Source organism: Diadema setosum, chromosome 8 (assembly GCF_964275005.1).
Source record: "Diadema setosum chromosome 8, eeDiaSeto1, whole genome shotgun sequence".
Taxonomy (NCBI): Eukaryota; Metazoa; Echinodermata; class Echinoidea; order Diadematoida; family Diadematidae; genus Diadema; species Diadema setosum.
In genome coordinates this window covers 8,582,666-8,597,039 of record NC_092692.1, presented here as the reverse complement: position 1 = coordinate 8,597,039, position 14,374 = coordinate 8,582,666, and the positions used below count along the sequence as shown (strand labels likewise).

Below are 14,374 nucleotides of genomic sequence, written 5' to 3'. Positions count from 1 at the left end.
ATGATTTGGCTCAAACATACAAGTATACGATTGCGTCACTTCACTTTCACAGCTCTGAATCAAGTTGTACATACATTTGTCTTTACATACAAAATGAGGCAAATAGGTTTTCCATACAATAATCTAATGACAAGACAGTTCCCACTTCATGGGCATTGACAAAGTTTATGAAACATGCTGGGCATAGAAGCCTTTCTCATCATAAGTAAAGATAAAATATTAGTAGCTCCCTATAACTCACAAGACTCTATCATATTAAATTTATCTATGAAAAAAAAAAAAAAAACATTTCATGCTAATGATCAGGAAGGTTGAGGGAACTAAGGATATCTCCAGATATTGGGACAAAAAGTAAAAGAGAAAGGATTTAAAAATAAAATGACCACAACTTGCCCAAATAGGAACAGGAAATTGGGTTATAGTTCTGGTAATCCACTTAACAAATGCACATTGATGACTTACAAATGAAATTCTCAGGGTAGACCAGCACAAATCAAAGAGGTTACCCCGTATAATGTGCATATCAATACTCCAGTACAGCATCATAATACATTGTACATGTACCCGTCATCTAAATAACGTTTTCACTTCTTTATTCATTCTCACAGGAGAAGCTATCACCACTTGATGTGCAGTGTAGTCATCATAAAACTGTAGAGCTGTGGATACACCTATTTTTCGGGAGGGGGGGGGGGGTGTTGACAAGCAATGTTACTGATTTAGAAGGGAAAAAATAAGGGCCATGCAATCATATTTCATCCTCCGTCTAAGAACCTCATTTGAACATGACTCATATAGTATGCCACTCAGAAAGGTAGTAGCATACTACAGTGTAAGCTGTTATCACTATGAAGTTACTTACATATCACACTGTCAAACAGAGACACATGCACACAGCACTCATTCATACAATGTTTTCGGGTCTATCACTACAATGTTATCTTTTGTGGCATACTTTCAGTTCAACAAATGCCACAGGAGTGCCAGAGGTGGAAAGATGTAGTGGCGGTCGGCAGATTTTAGATGGACTGTAACTACAATGTAGTAGACATAAAGTCCACTAACCCACATACTCACAGACTACTTTGAATTTTGCAAGCAGTTTCTACTCAGCAATTCAACAAGACAGTGATGCACAAATACTTGTGAGACTGGTGTATTGAACAATTGTTCTGCCCGTGTGTGTAGTGTACGGAACGACAGAGTGCCCACCAATTGATTTCACAATGATATTTAGTGCTAAGCCTGAGACTTCATGGTTCACTACTGCTATAGCAACAATTAGTACATTGACAACTTTGTCCAGCATAGCTTCTCTACATGTAGGACAGATCTCATTTTATATAAGAAAGCTGAACAGTTTTCTTTGGGATAGCATACAACAACCTGGTTCAGTTATCATCTCATCTGACCACAGTCAAATTTTCAGCCATTTCATAATCTTTCTCACTCTTGGGAAGGAGAGAGAGAGCAGATTCATCCATTTATTTATGGCCTTTGAGAAGCCAAATTCCTACATACTGCAATCACATGACCGAGGCTTATCACCATTTCTGTGCTAGGGACTTTGGACAGGGAGTAGAGCACTATGGGGTTTTTTGTGCCAATCGGCACTAAAAGCACACGATGATTAAACAAAAATCCAATCAAAGCCCTTGCAATGAGTCTGTACTCATTAATGTGTCACAAACTACTGACAGTAAATTCTTTCATCAGATTTATAAACCAGTGGAGTATGTGTGAGGCAAGTAGATAATGCAAAAGTACTAAAGAAAATGGGGGTAAAGATTTTTACTTCCTGTCGCAAGAAAAAGTGGCCGTTTCATAGCTTTGAAACACAATATACTGAGGCTACTTGGTTCTCCACTAAATGTGGTAGTAAGTTATATAGCTGACTACAATGACCACCACAAAAAAAAAGCCACTAGATTCACGAGAAAAGGAGCGTTCAATGTTGATATAAAATGGTACACTGCCAACATTCACAGACAGGAGCAGAACACAAGGAGACACAATGCCACCAGAAGCTTGGATAACACAACTTGCCGTACTGTTCACACACTTTCGTCGCATCGTAAAAGGAACACCGACTATTTACAGTACAGCGCACTGCTGCAGACAACACGGAGTATAGACTGAGACGATTAACGCAGCCAGTGCCATTTCCTCCGACATCTGTGTACTGAGTCTGCTGGATGTCACAGACACGTGTGTCTTTCTCCTCGCGCTCGCAAAATCGATACAAAACGCACACTTACAAAGGAAGGCAACATTCATTTTCACCTGTATTCACCTAGTACAATATTTGTTTCAATTCATGAGACATATACACAGGTACATATATCCATATCATATATCACTGATGACAAGTTCAGAGATGGCACATTATAGATACATCTAGCTTTTTTTAATAACTTTTAATTTTTTTTCCCAGCTTATTATTTTTTCTCTCTTCTCCGCGAGGTTTTAACAGCTGTGTGTTTCTCCAGCTCATATCTATAGTAGCCTTGAGCGCTTGTGTGACGGTGATCCTTCCCCAGTTGGCCCGCAGTTTCCACTGGAGCGCTTGCGGGTGTCCGGGTGGCTGACGAGATCCTCCGGGAAGAGGTCGTGGTTGGAGGAGTGGCGGCGGCGTGAGTGGTGTGTAGATGGTGATTGTGACACACCAATGTTGGCCATTGCACCATTGAGACCTATACAAGCAGAGAGCAGGGGAGAAAGGTTAAGTTTACTGCACATGTATGTGCTGCAACTGGCTACGACTTTCTCATAGTTGTCATGCAAAATGTCAGCCATACATCAACACTTCTAGCTGGTATCTAGATGATGTATACCAAACATAACAGAAGTCTTGTCTTTGAACATTGTTTCACTCGCCTTGCATTTTACACACACAAATGTACTGCCTGCAAGATGAAGTATGTATCTGTAGCACCCAACACCTTGTATGCAATAAGTTAAAGGTCCTGTTTACCATTGGGAGCAGTGATTTAAAAAATGTTCAAGATATCACATTTGATGCATATGTGTACGTCAGTTGTATCACAAAACATCCTACAATATAAGAATTTTCCAATAAAATCTAAAAGATAAGGAGATATCACTATTTTTCTCAATAAACAATAACTGTAGACGGTTTAGTCTCAAAACATTTTAACTATAACCACTGTTCACATTTTGTGTATTTAACAACACTTCACATTGATTATACAGATTCAATTTTTTACATTGGTTGTTTCTATCCCTAACTCACATTTTAGAATTATTTCGAAGCACTATGCTGGGTTTTTGTTTCATCTGCAAATGGTAAATTATGCCTTTAAGTTAGACTAACATTTAAAGACCATCGAAATAATATACTACTGTACCATGTGTTAACGAAAGTCTTGAAATAGTCCACATGCTGAACTAACCTTGTAGCGCTAATGCCTCTCTGAAGGGCTGGAGGTCGTCAGCAGGTTCCACTACCCGTGGGACCTCGCGAGGTGGGGAGATAGTGCGGGGGGAGGAGCGTTCCGAGGGGCTGCGGGGCACGTTGTGGGCTGATCGCATGCGTGCCGACGGAGCTGCCTTGCCGCACAGGAATGCCAGTAGGTCCTCTCGTCGGATGTGCCGCCTCCGCTTCTTGACCCAGGCGACGATGTCTCTGGTGCGTCGCTGATGCCCAATGTTGATGCCCAGGTCTAAGCTACCTTTATGTGCATCTAGACTATCTGCAAGTCAGAAAACAAAATTGCAACAAAGAGATCAATCCAAAGATACAGCTCTGTTGACAATAACAGTTACAGTAGGCTATGCATGTATTTGTTCCAAATAAAAACTCACGTTGTATGTCTGCACTGAATGAATAGTAGCATTGCTAATTGGAAATTTCAAAGAAATAATTCTGTTTTTTCATTTTTGTAATACTCGTGTTTCTCCATACTTTACACACCATAGCAGTTACAATAGCAATTCCTCTTAACCCTAACTAGGCCGGGCTATTTAGGTAGTTGATAGAGCCGGGGGGCCTCCCAGGCCCCCCCCCCCCCCCTCCAGATCTCGGCCGTCGACCGTGCGATCGTGACGAAAATTGGCACACACATTGCCTATGATGTAATCTAAAATACCATGAAGTTAATTTATCAAAAAATTATCATTTATACTACATTATGCTAATTTATGCATGATGATGCATGAAATCAGACTATTTGGTATAAATCACAAAATAAAACTCAAAACAGGCACATTTTTTGTGTATATAGTGTCACCACGACCATGCAATATTACACAAGCTTTGCGAGCCCATGACATCTGGTATTACAAAAAGCATTGGATTACAGTTAACACCCCGACTTTTTCTTTGCTGAAAGTGAAAATAAATATAACAAATATGAATTTCCTAGATTTCCTCTGCTCATGTTTATACCAGTCTCGGTTGGTTTATTTGTCTTTCTGTTTCATAGCAACTTAATGTGAAATCAGACACGGATATAAACAATATTTCTGGTATGGTCAGAAATGGAGGTGGTTAGAAATGAGCCACAGAAAATACTCATCAGTTTTGCTGATGATCCTAAACGTATTGCACTAGTTACACAGTATTGGGAGAATCATCACCTCTTTACAATTTGCAGATGCCGAAGTCTGCATTATCCACACACTTTGTAGTTTTCTACAAGTACAAACGGCCCCTTCAAGTCAGCTTCAAATACAAGATTTTTCCCCTCTGAAATAACAAAGACAAAGTTCTTCTGTTTGTTTGTTTTTTGTTTTTTTTTTTATATTTCATTTTTAGGCACATGTGTGCATAGATTCCCTACTGACTGTGCAAAAAGTCACAATCATTTGTTTCCCTCTTCATGATACATTGTACACCAAATTTGGCACTAACTGTAGACATAGATGATACTATGATGCACTTGTGAACTGACGAAGCATTCACGCATACAAGCACTTATACACACACACACACACACACACACACACATTTGTACAAATGGGCACACAAAATGTCATTACTCACCTTTGTACAATTGTGTGACTGATTCCGCAGCATTCTTGAAGACCAGCCAGACGGGCAAGTGGATATTGCTTTGTGACAGACGCTCTGTGCCATCAAGACAATAGAGAGAAAAAATAGGTAAAATGTAACATAACTTTGTGGAAGACACCATCATGTTTGACATGGGTTGTGTCCCATAGTGTCACATATTGTCATTGGACTACTGTTGCAGTGTCGATGTTGACATTTGCAGGAATTAGCCATACTCATACAGTTGTACAGTGTACTGTGTAGGATAGGAAGGAAGGCGCCAAGAGGGAAAAAAACAAAACTTTTTTTTTCTCAATTTCCGGTCAAAAGCATCAAATCTTACAGAGAAGAAGACAAATATAACTTTTTGATGGTCATGCAAGCAGCCTAATTAAACTTTAACTGTCTTAAATGTGACCTTTGGCAATTGAATGGCTGGCTGAAACTCCCTGTTCGCTTTAACAATTCATTTTTGCAAATCAGGGCAGGGGAGGTACAGATTTGTACATGCTGTACCGTTATCATCATGAATCTGCTCAACATCATGCAGTGTACAATACATGTACTAAAATTGTACGACATACAGCATGTTGTGTTTGTACACAACCAATGAAAGAGTAAGTCCAACCTTTCACATGAATCAGTGAATCTGATAAAAGATTATTCAGCTATCCTAGAAAGATTTAGAGCCCGTTTACACCGACTTTTGGGCCGGACTAAAAGTCGGTGCAAACGCAGGCTGGCCCAAATGCGGTACCAAATTTGGACCCGCATTTGGACAAGCTCCGGAGGTTGTCCCGGGCCGACCCTGGGCCGACCTACCGTACATGTATTCTCGGTGTAAACGCACGCTGGCCCAAATGCGGTACCAAATGCGAGTCCCGCTTCCTTTCCGCAGCGATCGTGACGTAATTGCGTAATGTTATGAGTGCTTATATCGTGCATGCTGTCTTGTCTTGTCTTGTCTTGAAGGAGCGGAGAATTCTGTCCTGCAATGTCTCACAGTGTTTCATTTCTGTAATTTTTTTTCCTCACTCCAGAAAATTTTTGCATAGGTAAGGATGGTGAGAAACTGTGAAATTGATTTTTGTCGGGTAGTGGCGGTGACGTTATTTGTGATTCGAATTATCCCAAAATCCATGCTCTGTGTCGGACAAAATAGTCATTACATTCCAAGGTATTCAGTTCACAGAATTGCATACGTACACAATGCACATTTCCCGCAGGCGCGCTCCAATGAAATCATTGTTCACATGTATGCAGAGCGCCGCTACCGTCAGAATATTTATATATAGGCCGGCCCAAATTCTCGGTGTAAACGCACACCGAGTACCGCAATTTGGGCCCGCCCTGGGCCGGCCTAAAAGTGGTCAGGCGGTTTAAACGGGGTCTAAGTCAACAGGTGCTGTGGGCCTTAGAATTCTAAACGCTGTCTTACTCTATTTCAGGCTACCTCCTTTTCCAATTGACTATAAAGACCCCGTTTACAGTGCGGGGCCGGGCTCGCCCAAGCCCGGCCTCAATTGCACAGCCCAGCCTCGCAATTTTGTCCGTTTACACTGCTGGGCTCGGCCGCGCTTTTAATTCAAACCTTTCAATATTTTGTCGTAGTGGCGCTCTGCTTGTAAACAAATGCAATTTGGTATTGTCTGGTTTTCAGACCCTTTGCCAAATGAATTCCGTGGCGACAAAGTCGCCGTTCGGGCAAAGGCCTTTGCCGAAGGAAAAAATCCTTTGCAGGACAAAACCACCTTAAACTATACTAGTTTTCGACGTTGATGGGGTCAATATCCAGAACAGCGAAATAGTACAGGCAGAGGGTTTGGAAGCCAGACTAAAATTGGCCGCGCATTTGGCCCAGTTTGCGTTTACACTGAGAAAAGGCCGGCCGCGGCCTCCAGAGCGTGGCCAAATGCGAGGCCAATTTTGGCCTCGCATTTGGCCTTTTGCGCGTTTACACTGAAATGAAGGTGGACTTGGCCGCGGCTCGGCCACGGCCGAGCCTCGCACTGTAAACGGGGTCTTATTGTACTCATTGAATATGCTGAACACTGATCCAGTGTTCAAAAGCATTCCATCCTAAATGTATTGTAAATGTACATCATGTGTGCATCTGCAACTTGTCTCTTTTATGAAATTTGAAATACCATTATCTACATGGACATGTGGATGAAGTAATGAAGAGCAGCTGTGAAAATATGAATTGAGGTGGAAGTTTACCAGCAATAATACAGACAGATGTACATTTCTTGATTGTATTTATTTTTATGTCTCAAAAATACAGCAAATGGGAAAAGATTTCCCCATTAAAAATGCGCAAACATACAGACCACTCCCATCATAACAAAACCCTCACAACAGGCAGTTTTCTTTTGTTTATGTCAATATCAAAATTTCGCTATATGTAGCCAAATGCTAGAGTATACAGTGTATACACAGTAATTTAGCGACCCAAATTTTTAATTCATTTTTATTAACAACAGTTCTGTTATTTTTACCACGTTGGTTATTAAAGGAGTGCACTGTACTGAGGCAAAGGATAACAATTGCTATATCGGTCAACCTTTAAAGAAGTCGAATAATCGCCTACCAGGTATAAAGTCAAAGGTCTTTGCAAGTCCTCTTCTCTTTATATTCTTTGGATTTTAATCCATCATAAAGTCAAATTTTCTCGAAGTCCAAGTTACAATGTTGTATTTCTTTACACTTCAAATAGATTCAACTTACAGTAGGCAAGGTTGACAGCACATTACATTAATACAATACAGTTGAACCTCTCTTATCCGGCCTTCCTTTATCCGGATCTCTCTATTATACGGACGGAATCTCGCCGAGATTTTTTTTTTTTTTTTTTTAATAATTACGGGAGGAAAGGGGGATTCCCAACTCCTTAAAGAACTCCTACACAAACACACATGAATTATATATTACTTCCAACATTAACATACACCTCTATTTCGGGGTCTGTTACTGAGTGTAACAATGAAAAGGTTGCAGTATACGTGGTTGTACTACAATGGGCTACATCAGTACATGTGTATATGTACATGTATAAAGCATTGAGTCTCCCGTATCCGGCCAAATCCCTTATCCGGATGAGCCCCGGTCCCGACTTGTCCGGATACGAGAGGTTCAACTGTATAATAATGTGATACGTACGTGTGTACACTGTATATGTAGCCTTAGGTGTTTCTTGGGAATGCAAATCCAGTGTTGTTACATACAATGTATACTGTATGTACATGTACAGTACATGAAGAGGAGGAAACGAAAAAGAAGACAGTCAAGGAAAAAAAGCTCCCTTAACTGCCCCTTTACCCTGAGTACTGTTCATTGTAGACAGTTCTGGCCTCAACCACTGTACATCAAATATAATGAAACTCTTCCAAGTAGCCAAATTCCATTCATGAACTTTTTGCAATGATGCAGGCCATTACAATGCATACTGCACACTTCATCCAGGAAGTATGATAAAACTACACTGTAGTATTCATCTGCATGACTGGAATCTCGAAAAAAATTTCCTTCCTTGTGGACAACTACAATTGTAACTCAAACGTGTTTTCCAACACACACTTAAAACCCCCCAAATATTTAAATATTGTCTCTGCATGCACTAGCACTCTTCAAGACAGAGTGTAAGCTACAGTTTGTACGTATACAGTATGTAGATACAGGTGTACTGATCATCTTCTTATAACTGACAAGGTACTACATTGCATGCGATACAACTTGTACGCCTCAGCAGCATACATTGTACACACACAAATAAATACCATACTCAAACACAGTAAGGCAGTTTGGTGTGTGATTAGTAATTTTGACCTGTTAAGACTGCACCCCCCACCCCCCCCCCCCCAAAAAAAAAAAGAAGAGGGAAAACAAGACAAAAACAGAAAAATGTTGCATGACCTTACAGTGTCTTTAATATAAGGCAATCTACAATGTACTGTACATGGTATACACTTGTACATGTACCGAACCTTCATAGGCTTCCTGCTATCCCCGTTCAGACGTAGTGGGGGTTTTCATCATCCAGTTTTGATCCTGGTCTGTCCCTGATAATGGGGCTAGCCTGTAGCTTGTACATATGTACACATGCATGCACAACGAACTATGTTGTACATGTATAAGTGGTGGGTTATCAGTGAAGGAGAGGCACAAGGAAGTCTTGCCCTGCAAAAATTTACTAGACCTACTGTACATGTACTGTACAAATGTCCATGTATACTCAGACTTGACAAGAAATACAGAGTATGATTTCATATTCCCTGATTTTATTTATAAGCTATTTGATTGGAGAAAAAAAAAGAAATAATCATATGTAAGTTTTGAATTCTTAATGATCATTGTTGAGTGATATGAGTTATGAAGGTATTTTGTGAGGTGTTTTTTTTTTTCTGTGAAATTGAGTCAAACAATGAATCAAGTACGTGTTAAACAATGACATGTTTACTCTGTGCATTGAGTATACTCTGATCTTATTTTTCTTTGTTTTGTACAATGTAACCATTTGCTTTAATGTGAATGTAGGGCAAAAGGAAATAAAAAGTAACAACTCAAGAATGGCAATCCCCCATCCCATCCCCCATTAAAAATACCAAAACTATTCATTCTAATTGATACTATTGGATGGCCACATCTGTGTGTGTGTGTGTGTGTGTGTAATTTGATCAAACATTTTATACCTGGATTTTTTTTTTCAGATTTATGTGTAGATATGCTAGATTTTCTGCACTGTACATATAAGTTGTCATTTTCACTTCCAGTCTTGTCAGATCCTAACTTGAGGGGTTACAGAGATCTGTATAGGCCATTATTTGCAAGCTTTGCAAGATGGACTTGGACATTGAGAAGCAAATATAAAATAAGTTGCTGTACCAGTACAACAATGTGCAACACCATGACCATGCCAGGTACAAATTCTTCAAAAATCACCAATACCTCCGCCTACATACATTGTAGGTGCTGTACACAGAGCAGCGTTTAGATGCATTATGGGATAGCTCAGGGGACAAACTCGCCCTGGTTTTGGCTGCGTATATATGCACTCAGGTCATGTTCTGTGTTTATCCAGGGGTATTTTTTTTTTTTAAGATTTCTTCACTTTCCATCATGTGACCAGCAAATTCAAGCCTTGCAGTAGTGAACATAGACTCTAGTGACCACAAATCAGTAAAATTCAGAAACTTTAAACTCTTTTAAAGCTGAACTACATCATCCAAGAAAAAAGGGGTAACAATGGAAAAGCAGACAAACGACTCCATTGAATCAAGTAAGAACTGTGACGCGCGACAGACAACTGGAAGTGACAATGGCACCTACAAAGTAGGAATCCCACAGTGCATCTGTGACAGGGCTCTTCAGTGTGCGCAGAAGTTTTCTGCGCATTGGCAATACCGAGAATTGAAACAGAGACCTGCGCCTACTAATTGTAGCTCTCTGCTGTACAATGTATGTCATTTAGTGGTGAATCCTCAAGCACAGTATGCATCAATTGTAAAGGGAATAGTACTAGTAGACCGAAATTGTACAAATTGTAGATCGATTACAAGGTGTGAAGATTGATGAAGAGACAGTAATGTAGTGACGAGAGAACGTTGTGTGCCGAGTTGACAGATGTACTAAAAGAAGAAAACTCTGTTATCCTGGTATCAATATCACTCATCAGTCACTCTACTGTACGAGCTGAAATTTTTGCGGTGGTTTTATTTTCGCGAATTTCGCGAATCGCCTTTGAACTGCAAAAATGACAACACGCGAAAATAACAACGCACAAATAACTAAGTACAGTTAGACCCTCGCAACCGTGAAATTAACCACACACGAAAATGTCCTCCAAGTAGCAATTCGCGAAAATTTCAGCTCGTACAGTATGTCAGACATCCCCAGCCCTTAAAGGGACTGTACAGTACTGGTTGATATGAGGTGGGGATTCACATTTTGAACATTCCTAAGTCATGTAAGTGAGATAATGAAAAGCCTCTTATGAAATATGAAAGAGCATGTAATTTTAAGAAGGATTCAATGTTTATTTGATGAAAATTGGTTTTCAAATGGCTGAGATATCCAAAAAAGTGATAATAATAAAAGGCGACATGCCACAACTTCATTAGGATCTCTTTGTTTCACCTTGTTTTTGGATATCTCAGCCATTTCAAAACCAATTTTCATCGAATAAACTTTTGATACCCCTTAGAACTGCATGCTCTTTGACATCTCATTCATAGAGTGGTTTCTGAATATCTCGCAAAACGTTAAAAGCTAAATCCTCACCTCGACCAGCATACAGTGGATAGACCAATTTGAGAATTTTCAGAAGGTAAATTATTTAATTTACTGGAGTCTACTTGATTAGACTACATTCATGATTTGACAAAATTAATAATGTAACAAATCGGGTATTGTTGGCAGCTGGTTGAGTGTCCAATAGTAATACATCAACGGCCCAATGAAGAATGCAAAACCACTCATGCTTGAATGTTCATTATTTACGTGCAATGGCAATGCTATTGCTAATGCTAAGTATTTGAGCATGTTGAGGGGTGTCAGTTTCAGTGTAGAGTATCGATGTGTTGGACACCTGTACCATAATTAAAGGACAAGTTCACCTTCATTAACATAAGGATTAAGAGAATGCAGCAATATTAGTAGAACACATCAGTGAAAGTTTGAGGAAAATTAGACAATCGATGCAAAAGTTATGAATTTTTAAAACTTTTGTGTTGGTACCGCTGGATGAGGAGACTACTACAGCTTGTGAGTCATATGCATACAAGTACAACAGTATAAAGAAAAGGTAAAAGAAAATTCAACATATTTTCACTTTTTTCGCATAATAAAAGAGCACTTGACTTGCCTCTTTCTAAAGGCAGGGGGAATAATATTACCCATAACATTTGTCGGTAACGAGTCAGGGGAATGTGTACTTTTTTCAAAAGATGGAATTTTGTGAAATTCTCTTTATATTTTCCTTATATTGTTGTACGCATGTGACATCTAAGTTATTCATACACTGCAGTAGTCTTCTCATCGAGCGGTTACTGCACAAAAACTTCAAAAATTCATAACTTTTGAACGGATTGTCTGATTTTCCTCAAACTTTCAATGATATGTTCTACTAATTATTACTACATTCTCTCAACCTTATGTTTATGAAGGTGAACTTGTCCTTTAAATACTGGTTCATTCCCTGACCTAGCACTTTAGCAGTGACCTTGCATTCTATGACCTTTTTTCTTCTTCTTCTTGAGGGGGGATTGAAAACAGGCGTTCTCTTGAGAACTGCCTTGAACTAGCATAATTTTAAGACACCCTCAAGCATACACTCTCGACGCGACAGTTAAATTCATTTCATTCGTTTTCATACATAAGAACACAGACCTGTTATTGAAAATGAATACATCCATATTTACCAGTTGTCCATTACACACCTTTATACAATGTAGTTACAGCACTCGCACAGTTCTGAAAGGAATACCATAGTTTTTCCGTCGCAAATTGTTTCTCTTGCGGAAGGCGTTCATCCAAATTTGGTTCGAGTTCCCTATCCAGTTCTTCCAGACATTGTGCCTCCCAGCTGCTACTTGAATTCCATATCTCGCTGCCAGATTCGTCCCCGCGATCGCGGCCTTCATTCATGATGCAAAAAAGTGTTCTTACAAGATCATGCGAGAAATTAACAAGAGTAGATTCCACGGCACTTGAAAGTAAAATAGAATGATTTGTGGGGATAACCTCTCCCTCGTTTTGCTCGGAAATGCATTCGTCGACTATACGTTTCAAAACTGCATAGACTTTATGCATGCATACAGTGCATACAGTGCACGTAAAACGGCACACACAACGCAGCAGTAACTCCAACAAGACGAACACAGTATAGACAGCGCCTGTACTGTATGCATACACATCTTGTGTGGCGTACACATCGGCGAGAGGCGTTCGATTGTATACATTTCGCGAAAGGAACATAGTGAGAAATTAGTAACCATTCTCCAAGTACTGAAATTTTGCCAATTTTAGTTTAATATTCAAGGTAAAATAAATATTTGAGAATTTTAAAATTATTATTTTCTAAGATGAAAAATAAATATTTATTTATTTTTAAGGTGCATATGATGCAATTTTAATCATCAAGATTTTTTATAACATTCAATCAATATTTATATTCTGCAAATTGGTAACGTAGTTTTTTTTGGACTCGCTAAATTCAGAAAATGTTATGTACGATTCTTCAGTCAGACATTACATTGAAGCAATTTCCAGCAATCGATGATTGAACAATTAACAAATTTGGAAGGCCCAGATGTAGGGCTACATTTGTTATGAAGCCAAGTCATGAAGATGATCATTTTCTTCGATAGTTTTTATTCGCCGGTACCTTAAAAAAAAATAAATAAATAAAATAAATAAATATATATATATATATGAAGGGTTTGTTTGCAAAAACCGATAAGTCCATTTTTGAAGATTTTGAAGTACGATATCTGTTTTAAAGTACAAAATAATACCTTTTAAATGATATATTGGTCACTACATATAAAGGTATATTTTTTAAGTTATGGTCAAAAGAAGCAAAATTTTCTTATCATTCTCTTTATTTTTCTTGACCTTTAATCGCAAATATCTCCATTTGGCAAATATGGACTTATCGGTTTTTGCAAACAAACTCTTCATATATATAATAATAATAATTAATACGAAGCGAAGAACACAGAATATAACTATAACATATATAAATACCAATATTGGTATAATTATAATATATGTTATAGAAATGAATATTACTATCAATTAGAGGACAAGACCACCTTCATATACATGTCGATTGAGTCTTATGCAGCAATATGATCGATTTGAACACATCAGTGAAGGTCTGAGGAAAATCAGACAATCCTTTCAAAAGTTATGATTCTGTGCAGTCACTGCTGCAATAGGAAGACTACAATCGATTATGTCACATGCGTAAAACAGTGAAAATATAAAGAGAATTCCACAAAGTTTCATTTTTTAAAGTACATATTCATTTAACTTTAAGGGTAATATTACTCCCCCTGCCTTCTTAAGGAGGCAAGTCATGTGCTCATTTATTAGAGAAAAGTTAAAATATAGGGGATTTTCTTTATATTTTCTTTATATTATTCTACACATAGGTATGACCTCACAAACAGTAGTAGTCTTCACATCCAGCAATCGCAGAAATGAAACTTCAAAAATTCATAACTTTTGAACGGATTGTCTGATTTTACTCAAACTTTCACTAATGTTTTCTGCTAAAAATTGATGCATGCTCTCAATCCGCATGTTCGTAGAGGTGAACTTGTCCTAATGAGTAAAGTGTCTACATTTTCAGCATTTTGA

The 14,374-nt window shown here is 38.7% G+C and overlaps 1 protein-coding gene across 1 annotated transcript; it reads right to left on the bottom strand.

Moving 5' to 3' along the window:
- Nucleotides 1-283: 283 nt before the first annotated feature.
- Nucleotides 284-12,803, bottom strand: LOC140231561 (HUWE1-associated protein modifying stress responses-like). The gene is made up of 4 exons (XM_072311698.1): nucleotides 12,448-12,803; nucleotides 5,006-5,089; nucleotides 3,414-3,713; nucleotides 284-2,693 (listed from the first exon to the last, which is right to left on the bottom strand). Exons 1-4 carry the CDS (start codon nucleotides 12,653-12,655, stop codon nucleotides 2,497-2,499), a joined length of 789 nt encoding a protein of 262 aa, XP_072167799.1. The 5' UTR covers nucleotides 12,656-12,803; the 3' UTR covers nucleotides 284-2,496.
- Between the last annotated feature and the right edge of the window lie 1,571 nt (nucleotides 12,804-14,374).